The 19655-nt window shown below is 40.2% G+C and overlaps 1 protein-coding gene across 6 annotated transcripts in view; it reads left to right on the top strand.

Moving 5' to 3' along the window:
* Positions 1-65: 65 nt before the first annotated feature.
* SIAE (sialic acid acetylesterase) overlaps positions 66-19655 on the top strand; it is a 47748-nt gene continuing 28158 nt past the window's right edge. For 2 of the 6 annotated variants that reach the window (XR_009249554.1, XM_058687139.1), the window contains exons 1-4: positions 66-202; positions 817-876; positions 3800-3961; positions 11840-12015. Coding sequence is in view for 5 of the 6 variants with exons in the window: in XM_058687139.1 (XP_058543122.1) it covers positions 136-202; positions 817-876; positions 3800-3961; positions 11840-12015 (465 nt within the window). In the remaining variant the exon portion in view is untranslated. Of the gene's footprint in view, positions 203-226; positions 362-816; positions 877-3799; positions 3962-11839; positions 12016-19655 lie in introns of those variants that run through there. The other 4 variants (XM_058687141.1, XM_058687143.1, XM_058687142.1 and 1 more) reach the window with 4 other exon arrangements.

Here is a 19655-nt window from a genome sequence, read left to right as displayed (position 1 = left end):
GGGTTCCGCGACAGAACGGCCCTGGATGGGTGGAGTCTCAGGCATCCCCGCCCCCCGCAGGTCCCGCCCACGGCCCCGCCCCGGCGTGGAGTCCGCGTCTCGAGTCCGGCGCAGGGCTGGCGGATCCTCCCAAACATGATAGCGCCGGGATTTATATTTGTGCTGGTGCTGCCTTTAATCCTGCCGGCCGACACAAGTGCAGGTGAGGCGGCCCGGCTTGGCCCAACCTGTGCCGGTCAGCCTGCGCGGGTTCGGAGATCCCTCGTCTTCTGCAGGACCCGCGAACCGCGAACCTGGAGCCGGTCCTCCGACCCGACCCAGGCCTAGGCCGCAGGTGTCTGCTGGGCGGGAGTTCCGGCTGGTCAGCTTCTTCCCCGTCCTTTCAGCGTCGTCACGTTGCAGCGTGTGGGGCAGAGGGAGGGTTGGGTGTATCTGATTGGGGAGGCCCAAATGTGCTAGACCGAGGCCCTCGGGGTCTTTGAATAACTTCAAGGGAACTCGAAGGGAAGGGGGCGAAGCTAGTTCGATAGTATTTGGAAACAGGTAACTGAGTCATCCAAAACATTTCACTTCTGCCCCCACAGTAGTACCCTTGGGGAGGGTTTGCTGCAGGCTTGGTTCCTTGGGGGAATTAAATTTTACTAGTTTAAGTGGTGATTAGGACTAAGAAATACAACCCCCTCACTAGCTAAGAATATTTAAGGCTTAGCTTTGATTGCTGGCGCAGCTTACAGGGATAATATGCGTGACACTGGGGAGGAGGGTGACTCACTTTGACTACTGTCCAGGTCAGATCCTGTCGTTTGAATACCCCAGGCTGGACCCTGAGTCACAACCGTGGAGAACCAGAAGACGGAATCTGCGTGCTAACGCAAAGTAAAGTGATAATGCTGGCCTTGTTTTTTTCTTTAAACCATTCGAATTGTGGACCCCAAAGTTCCCTGCTAAGAAATGAAAGTTGAGGCGAGAATAGGGACAGGGTGCAGAAAAATGGCTCGTGCTCTACCTGAGCACCCAGATGTACCCAGACAGACCAACTGCCACCCCTAAGTAGTTTTTCAGGCTTTAACAAAGTGTAAACCAGCAGCACTCTCTGCATATCATTTTTTGCCTCTCACCCTCACTCAGTGACCTTTGAGTCCAGCATATGATAGGCGAGTAGGGCCATTATTTTATTAACTTTTCTGTTAAAGGCTGTTATCTTTAATGCCGGTGCAATATTCTGTCTTCACCTTGGGTCATATGCCCATGGTTACTATCTAATATTTGAAATGTACAAAAGTATATGAGCAACGAAACAATAAAATGGAACACCCAAAGGTGCTGCACCCAACTTAAGAACTAGAATATTGCCAGTTTTATTTAGACTCCCAGGATGTTCCTCCCAGGGCATCCAGGAGTTCCTCGCCAGAGGTAACCTACCCACTGGATTAATTTCATCACTCACTAACAGAACACTAATTCTTGTTTTCTACTCCAACATCCAAATGAAGGAAAAATTGAAGACCTAAGAAAAAAAGATTCAAATGCTAAGTGTCTTGTGCTTGACAAAAAGAATGACCAGTCCCGCCTCCTTTCTCGTTCTCCTATTTTGTCCATTGCTCAACTCCCTGGTAATGTTCCACTGTCTACTCTTATCAGCTTGGAATGTGAGCTTTATAAGGGCAGGGAATATGACTTTTTTAAAAAAAATTTACCAGCAATATCTGCAGCAGACTGGAAATTGCAATAATAACTCTGGAATCAGGTGACTTGGTTTCTAGTCCTTTTGTAAACTAACCTGTGCGATTTAAGGTCAGTCAAAGGAGTTTAATATGTGCAGTGTGGATAGCACTGTGCCTGCCACAAATAAGCTCCCCGGTAGAATGTAAGCTTCCTGCTGCTGGTGAGGCTTTTTGTCTGTGTTTTGTTTTCCCTTTATTGTTTTCTTCTTTCTTTTTCTTACTGTTCTATCCTCAATGCTTAAAATGGTGCCTGGCACACAGTAGGCATTAATAAAAAATTTGTTGAATTAATTCATTAATATGCAAGCTATTAGGTAAAATTACCTAATCTACCTGGGTATCGGTCTGTTGATCCATAAATAACATGATTGTGCCTTGGGGTGTGAAAGATCCTTTCTATCCTTAAAATTCTTTAACTCAGAATAGAGCCAGGCACAATGAGGACCAGTATGTGTGTGTTGGCGAAAACAGACTGACTTGGAAAGATGTGTCCCCGGCACAATGAGACAATGGCTGCACTCTTAGAGAGCCCTTCCTTTGTATAGGCTCATGTGCAAGCGACAGCCAGTTTTCTACACTCTGTTCCCCTACCCTCACCCTCTTTCTGCTTAGCTCTTAGCCCTTTGGTTTTCAGTTCTTGTTCCATATGAAGCACGTACCCAAGACTAGGCCCTCCCACATGTGTGCCTCTCCCCTTCCCTCCAGCAGGCTGCCAACGTGCTTATGCAATTCTGGGATGTTAAAGTCTCTTCTTAGAGCATTTTGCTTGTGGTAGCTGTGCATCTCCAGCCCATTATCCAGCCTTCTGGATGATTGTTGGTTGTCATTTAGGTTTTATGATGGAACTAACTCATGAGAGAGCGCTGAGGATGTTTAGCGACTGGGCTGTTATTTGAAGCAAATAGGCCACCGAGTCTGTATGGGAGACCCTGATAGCTTTGCTGCCCTGTTAAGTATAGCCTCAGGGGCCATCATCATTTGTGGCTTTCAGGGAAGAAACCTTGTTAGTTCTCATTCTCTTTCCTGCCTATCATTTTTGTTTAAAATGCTTAAAAAAAAATCTTAACTTTGTTAATTATTTTCTTCTAGGGATTTTAGTCTGTTTTGTTCAGACAAATTGGGACATAACTTAAGAAGATTTTTCCCCCCTTGTTAAGTTTTGATGAGGAACTCACTGAGATAATTTGGATAGATGCTTGTTATTAATAAAATACTTCAATATAGGCTGCATGTTAAAAATAGGAATGATCTCGTTAAAGTAAGTTCTTATTCAGTCTTGTTAGTGACTCTAGAATAGAATCTACAGTTTCAAGTGCTCTTCCTCTTGTTCTTTTTATATAACTTAGCTTGTGAAATGGGTAAAATTGAGACGAAAGACCTTTGTTCTGACATTTTGACCCTCTATTTCTTGCCGACCTTATTTTATCATCTTAATTTATTTGAATTTACCTTAGAAGGAAGCAGATGTCACAGATATTCATAAATGCTTATTTAAAATTTTTAGTGGGTTGTCAAAAAAAACACAATAAGGGGAATTATTTGTAGGAGTCGACACTGGTGGGAAGGAAAGGGGGAGATAAAGAATGGGGAGAGATTAGGGGAGGCTGTGTTGGAGAGAGGCAGGTTTCTTTATTCCCAGCAACAAGGAGTGGGCATGGTAATGGAAAGTAGGGGAAGAAAGTGGTTTATTTTTCTCATAAATACCATCTGTGGGGTGCATAAAAGGAGCATTTTAACAATTTGGAGGGAGAGCGCAGAGCGTCAGGGCCAAGCTTGAGAGCAAAGGATGATCAAGAGCTCTGAAGCGGAGGAGGCTTGTGGCACATTGGTTGCCGTAGGCTCTTTGAGTTTTCCTTATTGGTCATCTTGTACTATGATGCATATTATTGACAACTGCTCTTGTTATGTTGCTTACCTAATTAGGACGAATAAGATGTAGTTTTAGAAGATTAAAGGGTCTGGGTATATTCAAATTGTCCTGTATAAAAGCTTTATGGTTTCTTGCTGTTTAACCAGATTCAATTGGTGATGAATCCCCCAATGATGCTTTTCTAAGTGTTGGTTAACATTTTTAGATGTCCGTTTTCGCTTTGCTTCATACATCAATAATTACATGGTGCTGCAGAAGGAGCCTGCAGGGGCAGTGATCTGGGGCTATGGCATATTCGGAGCCACAGTGACAGTGACTTTGTGCCAAGATAAAGAAACCATCATGGAGAAGGTGACGAGTGTGAAAGGTAAGGCTGCTCATCCTCTGTTCAGCTTTTGTCCTCTTCTGCCACCTGCTGGATAATCTGAAAAACGAACACTGGTGCTGGAACTCAGGTTGTCGCACCCATCCATTTAAGTTTGAGTATTTATCATGTGTTAGGCACTGAGGACACAAAGAAAATTAAGACAGAGTCAAAGTTCCTGCCCTCCAGGATCTCATGGCATAATGGGAATAGACACCAAGTCATAAAGTGCAGTGTGATAAATGCTATGATGAAGGTGTATATAGGCTGTTGTGGGATACAGAAGAGAAACGTCTAACTCAGATTGAATGGTAAGAAACAGTTTCCCCTGAAGGTGACATTTGAACTGAATTATACATAAAGGAGAGGCAGTATGGAGGAGTGCTTAAGAACCCAGGCTGTGGACTCACTGAGCTCAGGTTCTGATGCTATAACCTCAGGCATGTTATGTAACATCTCTGTGTCATAATTTCCTTATTTGTAAAGTGGAGATAATAATGATATTTAGGGTAATTGTAAGGATTAAGTGAATTAGCACATGTAAACATGAGTGTTAGCTGCCATTCTTATTCTTATTCTTATTATTATAATATTTAGAGAGTCACTCAAATATTTATTGAGTGCCTATGTGCCATATATTGTGCTAGGTACTGGTAATACAGTGATTAGCAAGATAGATGTGGTCTGTCTCCTAATGAAGCTGACAGATGAGGGAGGAGGCAGAAAAAGAATAAGCAGTTACAGGTAAGTTAGGTGCCTCAGTATGGAAGCACAGTGTGCTATGGGAGTGCTTAGGACTTAGTCTAAGATTTATCTTGAAAAGTGAGTAGGGCAAACCAGGTAGGGCAATAGCCTGGAGCCATGGAGGCATGAGGGAGCATGGGTCATTGGAGAAATGGCAAGCAGGTTGGTTTGTCTAAGCACTGGAGTCTGCAACTGGTGGCAGATGACAGGAGAGAAGGTTGGAAATGTAGGAAGGCTTGTTTGTCACTGCTAAGGACTGTATACTCTGTTGTGGACTATACAAATCGATGGATTTTAAGTGGCCAAATAATCAGATTTGTATTTTAAGAAGATAACTCTGGCAGCACCATGGAGAGGAGAGTGGAGATCAGTAAGAATAGAGGTGGTGGGAACCGTTAGCCTGTGATATTTAGGCAATAGATGACAAAGGCCTGACCCACCTGACCCATGGCACCACCCAAGGTAGTGGTTGTAAGGATATTCAAGAAGGTGAGAACCAGAAGCTTCTGTGAGCAGACAGGTCCTACAAAGGAGTCTTTGTCTAGAAGGGGTAGAGTTGTGTAAGTTGGCATGTGAAAGAGCATAGCTAGAAGTTAACTGCATATTGGAGGCCACAGTCACGGCTGGGTCAAGTGGAGACAGGATCAGATCTTGGTTAGAGGTAGTGATATAGCCATGAAATGTTGAAGGTGAGAGTCAGACAGGTAACAAGGCTGCTTTGGGGAGCAGGGGTGTTCATGTGGGAGTTGGTAGTTTGAGCAGTGACTTGAAGATATATATGACAGGGAAGCTTGTGGGAGTTTTATTGGGCCTTGAAAACAAGGGTTTCCTGATTAGTTTTCTCAATATCCAGTCCAGAGTGAACCAGACCCTGGTGCAGGCTCTTTATAATTCATTTCCATACAAAAAACATTTTTTTAAGTTTATTTATTTTGAGAGACAGAGAATGCGCACACACACACACACACACACACACACACACACACACTTGCATGTGAGCGGGGGAGGGGCAAAGGGAGAGGGAGAGAGAATCCTAAGCAGGATCCATACTGTCCGTGCAGAGCCCAAAAGGGGGCTCAAATCCATGAACCATGAAATCATGCCCTGAGCTGAAATCAAGAGCTGGATTCTCAACCGACTGAGCCATATAGGTGCCCCAACAAACATTTAAAAATACTATGTGTCAGGCATAGATGTGAGGTGAGTGCTTCTAGTTCTTGGATTGTAAGACTGTTTAAGGTAAGAATGTTATCGGGTGACACTAAGAGACTTGAAAGGGGAAGCTTAATCTGATTGAGAAGTTGTTCTGTGTTAGATTTAAATGCTACTGGTGACCTGTGGGATGTACTGAAAATGAATTCAAGAGACAATTTTTGTGTTGTGTCTATCTTAGAAATTAACAGCATAGAGTATAAATACTGGTGATCACAGTTGATTTAGAAATCCAAAGAGCTGCTGTAGTTTAAAAAATAGGGTTTCCTTGGCTAATAATTAACATTACCAATAAATATTTAGGAGACAGAGACTACATAGTACTATAGTGATAGATGCAAAAGAGTATACGTATACTTTATATTTGTTAGGCTCTCTACATTTGCTTGGTAGGAGAGAAAAAATAAAATATTTATTTTTTTTAGATCCATAAACCTACTTATAGGGACATATTGTTGTGTTCTGTACATGAAACAAAATGAATAAAGTGTTATTTGGAATAAAGGAGGTAGACATGTAGGAAATTTTGTAGGGCAAAAAAAATGTTTCTCAAAGGAAACACTACAGGGTATATTGAAAGGTTGACTTCTCTTTAAATTTGATGAGGACTCTGGGATTTTCAGCTAGACTACCTCAGTTTGTCATTCTGTCTCTGTTAATATTTAACTTATTACCTATAATCAATCCCCTGGGTGCCCACAACAAAATGGAATTAACAGCATGAAGATATTTGTCCAGCAGACTGACACTTAAGCTTTGGGATGGTTCAATTAAAACTTGAGGGATGATTGGGAATATGGGTCAGGTACTGGGCCTAGTCAAACCATATCGTCAAATGATGCATGATGATTTTTTCAGACACAAGGAATAAAATTGGGGAGGGGAGGGTATATCTTTTCACTTTGACATACATGGGGGATAAAATGAGAGTGTGTCTGGATTCATCATCATGACCTGAGGTAAGTAGGGATATTTACTTTAACTTAGAAAATTACAAAAAGCCTAAACCCCTTAGAAAAGTAAAAAGCTCCTGGTTGCAATGTTAGCATGCACACTAGTTTTCTGTGCTATACAATAAATTACCACAAATTTAGGTGCTTAGAACAACACACTTTTATTATGGCACAGTTTCTTTCTTTTTTTTTTTTTAATTTTTTTTTTTAACGTTTATTTATCTTTGAGACAGAGAGAGACAGAGCATGAACAGGGAGGGGCAGAGAGAGAGGGAGACACAGAATCTGAAACAGGCTCCAGGCTCTGAGCTGTCAGCACAGAGCCCGACGCGGGCCTCGAACTCACGGACTGTGAGATCATGACCTGAGCCGAAGTCGGACGCTTAACCGACCAAGCCACCCAGGCGCCCTATGGCACAGTTTCTATAGATCTGAAGCCTGGGCCGTTGCTTAGCTGGGTTCTCTGTTCAGGGTCTCACAAGACCGAAATCAAGTGTTGGCTGGGCTGTGTTCTCATCTGGAGGCTTGACCAGGGAATGATCCACTACAAGCTCATGTAGGCTGCTGGCAGATTTCCTTCCTTATGCCTATAGAATTCATGGAAGCATCTCTACTGCTTCAAATCTCTGACCTCTAGACCTTCTTCTGTTTTTTTTTTTTAATTTTTAAAAATCTTTTATTTATTTTTGAGAGAGAGAGACAGAGTGTGAGCAGGGGAGGAACAGAGAGAGAGAGGGAGACACAGAATTGGAAGCTGGCTCCAGGCTCTGAGCTGTCAGCACAGAGCCCGACACAAGGCTTGAGCTCACAAGCCCTGAGATCATGACCTGAGCTGAAGTCAAATGCTTAACCAACTGAGCCACCCAGGAGCTCCTAGACCTTCTTTTAAAGGGCTTACCTTATTAGGTCAGGCCCACCCAGGGTAATCTTCCTTTTTATTAACTTAGTGTCAACTGATTTGGAACTTTAATTACATCTGCAAAACTCCTTTATCTTTTCCATATAATGTAACCCAAATCACAAGAATGACATCTCCTCTCCCATGCCATTTTCTGATGGTTGGAAGCAAATCACAGATTCTGCCTGAATTTGAGGGGAGGGGATTTTGTACAGGTGTGACTTATTGGGGGGGTCACCTTAGGGTGTTATATGCCATAGCATGCTATAATTTAAATAATTTGCATAAATAGTTTTATTGATGGAAAAATGTTCAAGCTCTTTTTTTGCTTTTTATATTTATATTTGGTGGTGGTGATGAGCTTTATACAGAATAAATGAAGGTTGCAAAGGGGCAGTTTGGGCAGTAAGACCTTCTTTAACTCCAAGTCACTTCTCTAGATCACTAAACTGATTTGCAGCTGGTAAAGTGCCAGGGTTTTGTGGGAGAAGAACTTCTTCCAATTGTAGGCTTTTCCTCTTGAGGAGGGAAAGGTCATGGATAATTTCCTTTTTTCTCTTCTTGGCATCTGAGATTTGGCACAATAATCTGAAAAATAATTAACATCTGATGTGAATAGCAAAGAGAAAAAAGCATTTACGTACCTTATGACTAATCATGTCTTTAGACAAATTCTTTTAATTTTTTTCCCTTTGATTATTTGTTCTTCTGATTTTGAGGTGGCGGGTGGTCAGGGAGATAGAGAGAAGAAAATGAAGAGAGTTCTTTACTTCAGTTGTTGGCTGGAACATGAAGAGAAGAGGGACAGGAAGAAATAGGCCCCCAGATATGCTACCCATTGGACACAGAAACAAAGCCTGATTAGTAGTTTGCATGGCTTTCTTGGTGGTATAACTCAGGACTGAGGTTTACTCTCTGCTGTTCACTGAATGCCTCGCACACAGTAAGCACTCAAAGTAACCGTGTAATAAAGGAAGGACATGAATCTTCCTACATGGGAGATGAAAGAATGCGAGGAAGCAGAGATTTGAATGCAACAAACATGAGAATTTACAGAAATCCAGGCCTGGATTGGTAAGCAAGGTCACAAGATTCGCATGTGATTAAGGTCCAGAAGAAGGAACCAGAACAGCTGTTGCTCAGAAAGTCCATCAGGATGAGCAGAAATTCAGCTGGATGGTGAACTTCCAACTCTTCGTAGTTGGTGACTCAGTTTTATTATTTGGATTCAACCTAGTGGACTTGGTGGGGGGGTGGTCAACAAAGTTTCTAAAGACTGTAACTGGATTTCATCATCCTGCGGTGAGCTCCACTTTAACCAGCCAGGCCTCAACTCGATGGCCAAGGACTAACCACTTCTCTTGTGAAATGTGGTGATTTCTACTTTTGTAATCCCATCCTTGCCTTTGGTCTAAGAACCAGCCTTCACAGAGCTTGCTCTCCTTTGTGTATACTTACATGGGAGTCAATCCTCAGTGTCTTAACCAAATTGTTTCTAGGTTGGTTTAACCATTAGTAAGCTCTCTGCAGTGGACCTGGTTTCCCCTGCATTCCCTGGCAGGTAACTTCACTTAACCCTCATTATTGTGTCAGTTTTATCAAGTGGGAGAGGAAAACAGCTTGAGTCAAAAAGAGCTCAAGTATTAGACAAGAAGGAAGTTCTCTAAGGTCTTTGAGGGAGTTGAGAGTTTTCCTCAAGAGAGCAGTTCTTGGTGTGGATCCCTAGTTCTCTTCAGACTATTTAGGTACTAGAGGGAGCTCATTCTCTGGCTCTAGTAGGATGGCATTGCTATCTTTTGCCCAAACATCTCCCCCCTCCCTATTTGTCCTTCAGTTGCTGGGCAGTGAAACTTTTCAGAAACTCTGGTGAAGGTAACTTTCTTCACCGGCCATATTGCGTGGATTGAGGCTAAGTGTAAATATCTAATTAACAGTGACTAGAAATAGATTGCACAGTAGTAGAAAGCTAAAGAAATTCTGCCCTAGGTTTTTTGACCTCCTCATCATAAATGAGTAATGTTTGTGGCAGAAGGACAGAGACTTAGTAAGATATGTGAGTGCAAGAAGCCTGGAAAGACCTTGGCAAGACTGTAGTGGGGACAGATTGGAGTGTCTGCCTGTTCAGAAGCGTGAGCCATATGGAGCACATCACACCTGTGCGACACAATCTGTACTAGCTGCCCACTGTTTCCAAAACAGTGATTTTTCTGCTTTAGGTGAATTATACATTTAATATGTTGATGTCTGGCTATTGGTGGTATAAAAACAATAGTGAGCATTTGGTCCTGAGCTTACTTGACCTCTAAGGGATGGGAGTAGCAGTCTCAGTGGGTTGTACTTTCGAGAGGGGCAAGCATGCACCCTTTCGCTGATGCCTTCAGGCTTTTGGACATTTTCCCCAAGACTCTGAACAATATGTGTGGTTTGAGCTTTTCCTAATCTCCTGTCCTGCATCCAGACTTCTCATGCTTCTGCTTAGCTTTTGCTGATTGGGAAGAACTTCGCGTAGCGTCTAGCACTTAGTAGGCCCTTGGATACTTTTTTTATAATTGTAATTTTTGCTGGCTGCCATAACTTTAGGGTGCTCCATTTCCACTTCTCACTCTTCTTTCCCTCTGAATTAACATTAATCTGATGGGCACAAATTAGAAATTATTTTGTAGCCTTTGGCATGATGCCAAGAATATTTATTTTAAAATGATCATTTCTCTATTTTCTTTATTCTCTTCTCACTCTCCTTTTTTCAACTTTGTTCGTGTTGTTTGGCTCCCCCAGGCATCATTTTGCCATTTTGAAGATATTTTCCCTAAGTTTCTGGATATGATGTTGGCAGTGGTGGTGGTATGAGTGGGTGAGAGGTAGGAAGGTGGTAGGGGGGTGGTTCCTAAGGAATGTTCTATGAATTTCTGAAACAGGGTCTTGGATAGCTTTTCATCTTCCTAATTGAGTCCGAAAACCTTAAGTCTGGTAAGTAACTCTGTGAAAATAATTAATTGGGCATGTCTAAATATCTTCTTCACAGAGAGATCAATTTGTGATTAATCTTAAATTGGTACTATGTATGCTCCTACTCCTTTGTCCTGTGTCAGTTTCTCTGCTCACCTTAAGGGAAGTTCCAGATTGTAAATTATTTTCTCTAATCTGTGTTCACATTTGATTAGATAATTACAAATTAATTTGGGGCACTGCATAAATCTATTAGATCATGATTATATTAATACTGACATTTGGATAGTATAATATGAATTTCTATTTTATGTTTTTTTTTTAATTAAGTTTTTTTTTCGTGTTTATTTATTTTGGAGAGAGACAGAGACAGAATGCGAGTGGGTTAGGGGCAGAGAGAGAGAGGGTGACACAGAATCCGAAGCAGGTTCCAGGCTCCGAGCTGTCAGCACAGAATCCAACGTGGGGCTTGAACTCATGAGCTGTGAGAGCATGACCTGAGCTGAAGTCGGACGCTCAACCGACTGAACCACCCAGGAGCCCCTATTTTATGTTTGTTTTTTTAAAATTAAACTCCCTTGGATTTTAATCTCAGTATATTTTTGTCTGTTCTCATTTAGGATTATAACTGGGTGATTAATTTTTCCTGTAAATGCTTCAGTTACAAGGAAGGAGGGATTGGTACAGATTAAGGATAGAAATGCTACTGCTTTTGTTATTTCTTTTGCTTGTCTGAAATTTGGCTAATTTTCATATCTTTTTAAAGTTTGTTTTGAGAGAGCGGGAGAGTGAGGGTGAGAGTGAGAGAGCGAGTGAGCGAGAGAGAAAAGTGTAGGGGCAGAGAGAGAGGGAGAGAGAAGAGAGAATCCCAAGCAGGCTCCACACTGTCAGTGCAGAGCCCGACGTGGGGCTTGATCTCACAAACTGCGAGATCATGACCTGAGCTGAGATCAAGAGTCAGCCTGTTAACCAACTGAGCCCCCCAGGTGCCCTAATTTTCTTATCTTTGAATTCAGTTAATCACAGTGGTTGGGAATAGCCACAAATGAATATGATGCATGACAGGATTGTGCTTTAATTTCGTTTTAATTGATTGATTGATTCCTTGGAGTCTTTTTATGATTTCAGCACATTCTAACAGCTGGATGGTGGTACTGGATCCTATGAAGCCTGGTGGACCTTATGAGGTGATGGCACAACAGACTTCTGGGAGAACAAACTTCACCCTGAGAGTTCATGATGTCTTATTTGGAGATGTCTGGCTTTGCAGTGGGCAAAGTAACATGCAGATGACGGTTTCACAGGTAATTTACAGAGTCTCAGTGGTAATAAATAATGATGATGAAGAAGAAGAAAAAGAAGGTAGAGGAAGGGGACAAGTAGAAGGAGGTAGAAACCTTTTTCTGCCACGTGCCAAGATCTGTTCTCAGTGTTTGCCATGTGTTAGTTAATTCGATTTAACAACTTTATGAGGTAAGTATGGTTATTCATCTCACAGATGAGGAAACTGGCCCACTGAGGTTAAATTACCAGCTTAAGGTCACACGGTTAATAGTGCAGCCAGAATAGGAGCAGGTAATGCGACTCCAGAGCCTGCTTTCTTTCTCACAGCTAGTGCTCTGTACGTGTGCAGGGCACCATTTGCTGGCCTTCCTGAGCTACGGGCAGGAGCTAGAGTATCTGACGGCAAGGAAGATTTCATAACAAATTGAAGACAAAGTAGATTACTCTTCTTTTTGATTGGTCTTGATGAGCTTCTGGAGAGAGCCTGGGAAATCAAAACAATTAGAATTTGTTTCAAGCTGTGCATCTACTATATGTCTTTTGTTGTCATGGAGATTTAAAAAATTGAGACTGAATGTTGGCTTTGCCTTTTACCGGTTACATGACTTGGAGAAAATCACTTTGTATTTCTGAGACTTTGTTTTCAAAACCTGCTTTTTAGGAGCACCTGGGTGGCTCAGTTGGTTGAGCATCTGACTCTTGAATTAGGCTCAGGTCATGATCCCAGGTCATGGGATCAAGCCCCGTGTTGGGCTCTGTGCTGAGCATGGATCCTGCTTACGATTCTCTCTCCTTCTTCTTCTGCCCCTCTCCTCTGCACCTGTGTGCTCTCTCTCCTCAACCGCCCCCGCCAAACCCTGCTTTAAAAAAATTGTGGTTAAAATGAGTTTTTGTTTATTATATTTGATAAATGAATTTTATTTATCATATTTATCATTTTAACCATTGGTAATTGTACAACTTAGTGGCATTAAATTTGTTCACAACCCTCTGTGTACCTGTCAGCACTATCTGTACTCAAAAAATTTGCATCATCCCCAGCATCCCTCTGTACCCATTAAACAATAACCGCCCCTCTCTTTTTGCCTTCTTCCAGCCCCTGGTAACCTCTATTCTGCTTTCTCTCTATGAATTTGCCTATTCTAGGTACCTCAGTTTTCAGTATACAAGTCTCTTCCATCCTTAGCTAGATTTAGTCCTAAATATTTAATTCTTTTAAATGCTATTGAAAATGGAATTATACAGTCTTTGTCCTGTGTCTGATTTATTTTACCTAGCATAATGTTTTCAAGGTCTATCCATGTTGTAGCTTATATCAAAACTTTGCCCTTTTTATGGCTGAATTGTATTCCATTGTGTATGTCACATTTTGTTTATCCATTCTTCTGTTGATGGACACTTGGGCGGTTTCTGTCTTTTGGCTATTGTGAATGTGTACAGATACCTGTTCAAGCCCCTGCTTTCAATTCTTTTGGATATATACCTTTGAGTGCAATTGCTGGATCATCTATTAGTTCTGTGTTTAACTTCTGGGGAACCACCAAAACATTTCTACAGTGGCCGTACTGTTTTACAGTCCTACCAGCAATCTGCAAAGGTTCAATTTCTCTAACGTGTTATTTTCTGTTTTTTTTTAATTAATTTTTTTTATTATAGCCTTGCTAATACGTAGGAAGTGGTATCTCATTGTGTTTAAATTTTGTTTTTAGCTTTTTATTTAAATTTTAGCTAAAAAACAAAAGTTGGGGCGCCTGGGTGGCTCAGTTGGTCGGGCATCTGACTTCAGCTCGGGTCATGATCTAACAGTTTGTGAGTTCGAGCCCCACGTCGGGCTCTGTGCTGACAGCTCAGAGGCTGGAGCCTGCTTTGGATTCTGTCTCCTCTCTCTGCCCCTCCCCACGTGTGCTCTGTTTCTCTGTCTCTCAAAAATAAATAAATGTAAAAAAATAAAAAAATTAATTTCAGCTAACATGCAGTGCAATATTGGTTTCGTGAGTAAAATTCAGTGATTCAGCACTTACATGATACCATCCAGTGCTGATCACAACAAGTGCCCTCTTTAATACCCATAATCCGTCTAGCCCATTCCCCACCCACCTCCCTCCATCAACCTTCAGTTTGTTGTCTATCCTTAAGAGTCTCTTATGGTTTGTTTCCTTCTCTCCTCTTCCTCCTCCCTTCTCGTATGTTTATGTTTTGTTTCTTAAATTCCACATATGAGTGAAGTCCTATGTTATTTGTCTTTCTCTGATTGACTTATTTCACTTAGTATAATACATTCTAGCTCCCTCCATGTCATTGCAAATGGCAAGATTTCATTCTTTTTGATGGCTGAGTAATATTACATTGTATGTATGTATATATGTATGTTTGTATATATACCACATTTTCTTTATCCATTCATCAGTCAATGGACATTTGGGCTCTCTCCATAGTTTGGCTATTGTCAGTAATGCGGCTATAAACATTAGGGATATGTAGCCCTTCAAATCTGTATTTTTGTATCCTTGGAGTAAATACCTAGTAGTGCAATTGCTGCTGGATTGTAGGATAGTCCCAATTTTATTTTTTTGAGGATCATTGTAGTTTTGATTTGCATTTCCCTAATGACTAATGATATTTGTCATTTGTATATATTCTTTGGAAAAATGTCTATTTAAGTTCTTTGCCTATTTTTGAATTGGGTTGTTTGTTGTTGAATTGTAGGAATTATTTGTATGTTCTAGATATTAACCACTTTTCCTATGTATGATTTGCAAATATTTTCCCCATTCTGTAGGTTGTCATTTCACTTTCTTGAGAGTGTCCTTTGATACATAAAAGTTCTTAATTTCAGCAAAGTCTAGTTTATTTATTTATTTTTTGTTTTCTATGCTTTTGATGTCACATACATGAAATTGTTGCCAAATCTAGTGTTAAGAAGGTTCCCCGCCCCCCCCCCCCCCATGTTGTCTTCTAAGAATTTTATACTCTTAGGTCTTTGATCCTTTTTGACTCAATTTTTATATATAGTATAAGTTGAAGATCTAACTTCATTCTTTTGCAAGTGGATATGCAGTTCTTGCAGCAGCATTTGTTGAAGACTGTCCTTTCCATATTGAACTCTTGGAACTCCAATTGACCATATATGTGAGGGTTTATTTCTGGGCTTACTATTTTATTCCATTGGTCTATATGTGTCTCCTTATGCCAGTACCATACTGTTTTGATTACTGTAGCTTTGTAGTAAGTTTCAAAGTTGGGAAGTATGAGTCTTCCAACTTTATTCTTCTTTTTCAAGATTGTTTTGGCTATTCATGGCTATTCATATGGAATTGCAAGACAATTGCAATGGAATTGTCTTGCAATTCCATATGAATGTGAGGATATGCTTTTCCATTTCTGCAAGAAAGGCTTTTGGAATTTTGATAGATACTGTGTTGAATCTGTAGATTGCTTTGGGTGATATTGACATTTTAATGATTTTAAGCCTTCCTGCTATGAAGGGATGTTTTTCCATTAATTTAGATCTTTAATTTTTTTCAGCAATGTTTTGCAGTTTTCAGTATACAAGTCTCTTACCTCCTTTGCTAGATTTATTCCTCAGTATTTAATTCCTTTAGATGCTATTGTACATGAAATTTCTTTCTTAATTGCCTCTTAAGACTGTTCATTGCTGGTGTATAGAAACAAATGATATTTGCATGTTGGTCTTGTACCCTGACCCTTTGCTGAATTTGTTTATTAGTTCTGGTGGCTTTCTTGTGAATTTTTTTGGGTTTTCTAATATAGGAGCATATCATCTATGGATAGAGATAGTTTTACCTCTTTGGATGCCTTTTATTTCTTTTCTTTTCTTTTCTTTTTTTTTTTTTTTTTTTTTTGTCTAGTAACTCTGGCTAGAGCTTCCTGTACAATGTTGAATAGTAGTGGTGAAAACAGACATCCTTCTCTTGTCCTGGTTTTAGTAGGAAAACTCTCACTCTTTCACCACTGAGTGTGATGTTACTTGTGGGTTTTCATAAATGCCTTTTCTCATGTTGAGGGATGATCCCTGTATTCCTAGTTGTCTGAGAGTTTTTACCATGAAAGTATGTTGCATTTTGTTAAACTAAGTCTGAGACTTAGTTTTCACGACTATACTGCAGTAGTGATTGTATCTGACCTGATTTACTGAGCCATTAAAAAGATTAAATTAGGGGCGCCTGGGTGGCGCAGTCGGTTGAGCGTCCGACTTCAGCCAGGTCACGATCTCGCGGTCTGTGAGTTCGAGCCCCGCGTCAGGCTCTGGGCCGATGGCTCGGAGCCTGGAGCCTGTTTCCGATTCTGTGTCTCCCTCTCTCTCTGCCCCTCCCCCGTTCATGCTCTGTCTCTCTCTGTCCCAAAAATAAATAAACGTTGAAAAAAAAAAAAAAAAAAAAGATTAAATTATTTTGTTTGTTTCTAAAAGGTCTTTATAAATTGAAAATAGCTGTCAAAATATAAGGTGTTGCTATTTTCTCAAATTTTTTATTATAAAAAGTTTTAAGCACACAAAAAAGTTAAGAGACTTGCAAACACCTATATACCCACCACCTAGATTGACAGTTGGTAATATTTTGCCTTATGTGGTTTATCTGTTTGTGTATGTGTGTGAATCATCTCAATGTAAGCTGTATATCTTGATATTTCAGTTAGGTGTCATATGTCAAATTGATACATATTCATGTATAAAATTAATATGTTGATTTATATGTACATATATGTATACATAATAGAAAATATGCTAGGTCTCAAAATTTAAGAACAGTTAATCTTCAAAGGCTGTGATGTATATATAAATATAAACATATTTGTATATTTTTTTTACACAGAAAGAACATATATGTATATATACATATTTTTTTTAACAGAAAGAAGGCCAATGATGATTTTTTTTTTGCTCAACTTTTTCATAGCCTAGGATTTCTTTTGTCAGCATCAATTCATTTTTCTCTGTTTCACTCACAGCCTTTGAAGACGTTCTTAAATTTTGAGACCTAGCATATTTTCTCCTTTATGATAACTGTATAGAGGCTTCACTAGGCTCTATTTACTCTGCTAGAATTTTTGGGAGGAAAGGCAGTACACAGGCTCCCAAGTAGGGATGGGACACACAGGGTGCATGGAGTCATGTGGGATGGAACCAGGGAATACTGACTTGCCATCTGTTGGTCAGTGACGAAATTCACTTTGAAGGGTTCCGGTGTTCGTTGCTCTTAGAGAATAGGGCTGCCCTGACAGACTATGAGTGAGGTCTCTTAAGTAAAGCTGGGTAAAAAGGACACTGAAGGGGCGCCTGGGTGGCTTGGTCGGTTATGCGTCCGACTTCAGCCCAGGTCATGATTTCATGGTCCGTGCGTTCGAGCCCCGCATCGGGCTCTGTGCTGACAGCTCAGACCCTGGAGCCTGTTTCAGATTCTGTGTCTCCCTCTCTCTCTGCCCCTCCCCCGTTCACGCTCTGTCTCTCTCTGTCTCAAAAATAAATAAACGTTAAAAAAAAAAAAAATTAAAAAAAAAAAAAAAGGACACTGAAAAAGTTGCCAAGGGGAAGGAAAGTTCTTAGTAGTTTGGTATTCTAGCAAGGCAGCAGAGGTAGAACAAAAGCCTTGGTACTGTATGTCTTTGGCATTCAGATTTATTTTCAAGATCAGCTCTACTTTCTAATTAGACACAAAAACTGTCTAGAATGAAGAGGGTGGATTTCTGGATAGGGTGTGATGGTGTTAGAGCTTTGGGCCTCAGAATTGTCCCCTCTTCATTTGTTTAGTGGAAGCTGTCTGATTTAAAACGGAAAGTAAGGGAGATCATTGTTATTTCTTTTAAATTAAAATCAGGGTTGGACAACATATTAGCAAGTTCACAGACATAATTGAAACTATATTAGCTTGAAATATTGCTGACAGAAGGGTAAAGGTTTTTTATGCAGTATCAGAACTTCAGAGAAAGTAGTCTAAGTTCTTTGGCACATTTGAAACTGGGATTGATTTTCTTTCCTTGTCTGTATGTTCTGATTTTGCTATAATGAGCATGAACTAACTATAATTTGTAAAAGAAAGTTATAAAAACAAGAAACTGACATGCACTTGCCTAATCCCTTAAAGATTTATCAAAGGCTCAGTTTGCAATGAAGAGTCCCATTAAATAAACAAGAATCTTAGGAATAAATGGTTTTGTTTGCATTATGGGTTGGCACAAATATATTCTGCATACTTTGATTTGTTTCCTTTAATAAGTTAAGAATTTGAAAAGATTATTGTCTTCCTAGCTCTTCCCCTGAAACTTAGTTTCTCCTCAAGTTGATATTTATTTTCTTGCCTTTCTTTCATTATGCTTCTCCAGTTTTGAGGAATACTTAAATTTGAGGTTTAAAAATCTCTATGACTATACTATGATCTCAACTCATTTTTGAAAAAATTTTTATTTATGTTATTTCATTTTTTAAAAATGTTTATTTATTTTTGAGAGAAGAGAGAACACATGAGCAGGGCAGGGGCAGAGAGAGAGGGAGACAGAGGATCCGAAGCAGGCTCTGTGCTGACAGCAGACAGCTCGATGCGGGGCTCGAACTCACGAACTGCCAAGATCGTAACCTAAGCTGAAGTCAGAAGCTTAACCGACTGAGCCCCCAGGCACGAATTCATTTATTTTTTTTTAAATATATAAAATTGAGTCCTTTCACATACTTTGTGGTTTATTTTGCTTTTATTGCTTCTACCCTGGATTGCTTTTTTTTTTCTTTTTTTTTTTGTTAACTAATTACTAAATAATGCTACTAAAAAGATCCTACTCTGGACATACCTACTCCATTTTTGTATTAGTTTTCTAATTCAGAATCTAAATTCTTGCATTTATGTCTTCACAACCAGTATCTTATTTACTCTTGCTTCCTGCCCTACTTAAATATGTGGGAACTTTTGAATTTAAATGTTTATCGAACTGAACTTTAACCGGGCTCCCTTTCAGCCCAAGTGGCTGGAAGCAAAACTGAAGTTTTATATCTTGAGAGAAAACATGGTTTTGTTTAGAAGTGGGATTGCTGTTAACTCACTAAGGAAAACAGTCCTTTCTTGAATGCTTTGATTATAGTTCCCTGTTTGCACAGAAAGGCATGGACCAGATGTATTTGTATCTATACAGTCAGGTTCTCAATAGCAGGCTGTGCCAGGGGATCTCATCTCATTTTCTGTCAAGCTAAATCAGATTTTGATTGTTAAGAGTAAACACATTCTTTCTGCCTAGAATTTACTCTTCAGCATCTTCTGCATTAGATTAAGGCTATAAGCTCTGAGATACAGGGAGATGGAAAAAGAATTCCATCTGACACAGCCACATGTTAATTTTTTATTTTTTTGTTTTAAATCGTGCGCTTAGTTTGCAAGACAGCATTTTAGGTGCTGATGGTGTCAAAAGCCAAGTTTTCTAGTCTGTTAACATTCTATAGAACTTTATTTTTTGATCGAAAGCATGCTTTATATGATTCTTCTTTTATTCCTTTTGCTCCTTTTTCCTCTAAAGACGCCCAACACAGACATGCACGTACACACACACGTACACATGTACATGTGCATATGCACACATGCACACACATGTACCCAGACACGGTATCTGTCTCTTCTCTTTGCCCTCCTCCGTGTGACTTTTCTGAGGAGGTAAGATTTCT

Source organism: Neofelis nebulosa, chromosome 10, assembly GCF_028018385.1.
Source record: "Neofelis nebulosa isolate mNeoNeb1 chromosome 10, mNeoNeb1.pri, whole genome shotgun sequence".
NCBI classification, from domain to species: Eukaryota; Metazoa; Chordata; class Mammalia; order Carnivora; family Felidae; genus Neofelis; species Neofelis nebulosa.
Note: the sequence above shows the minus strand (reverse complement) of the source record. Positions and strands in the feature narration are given on the sequence as shown.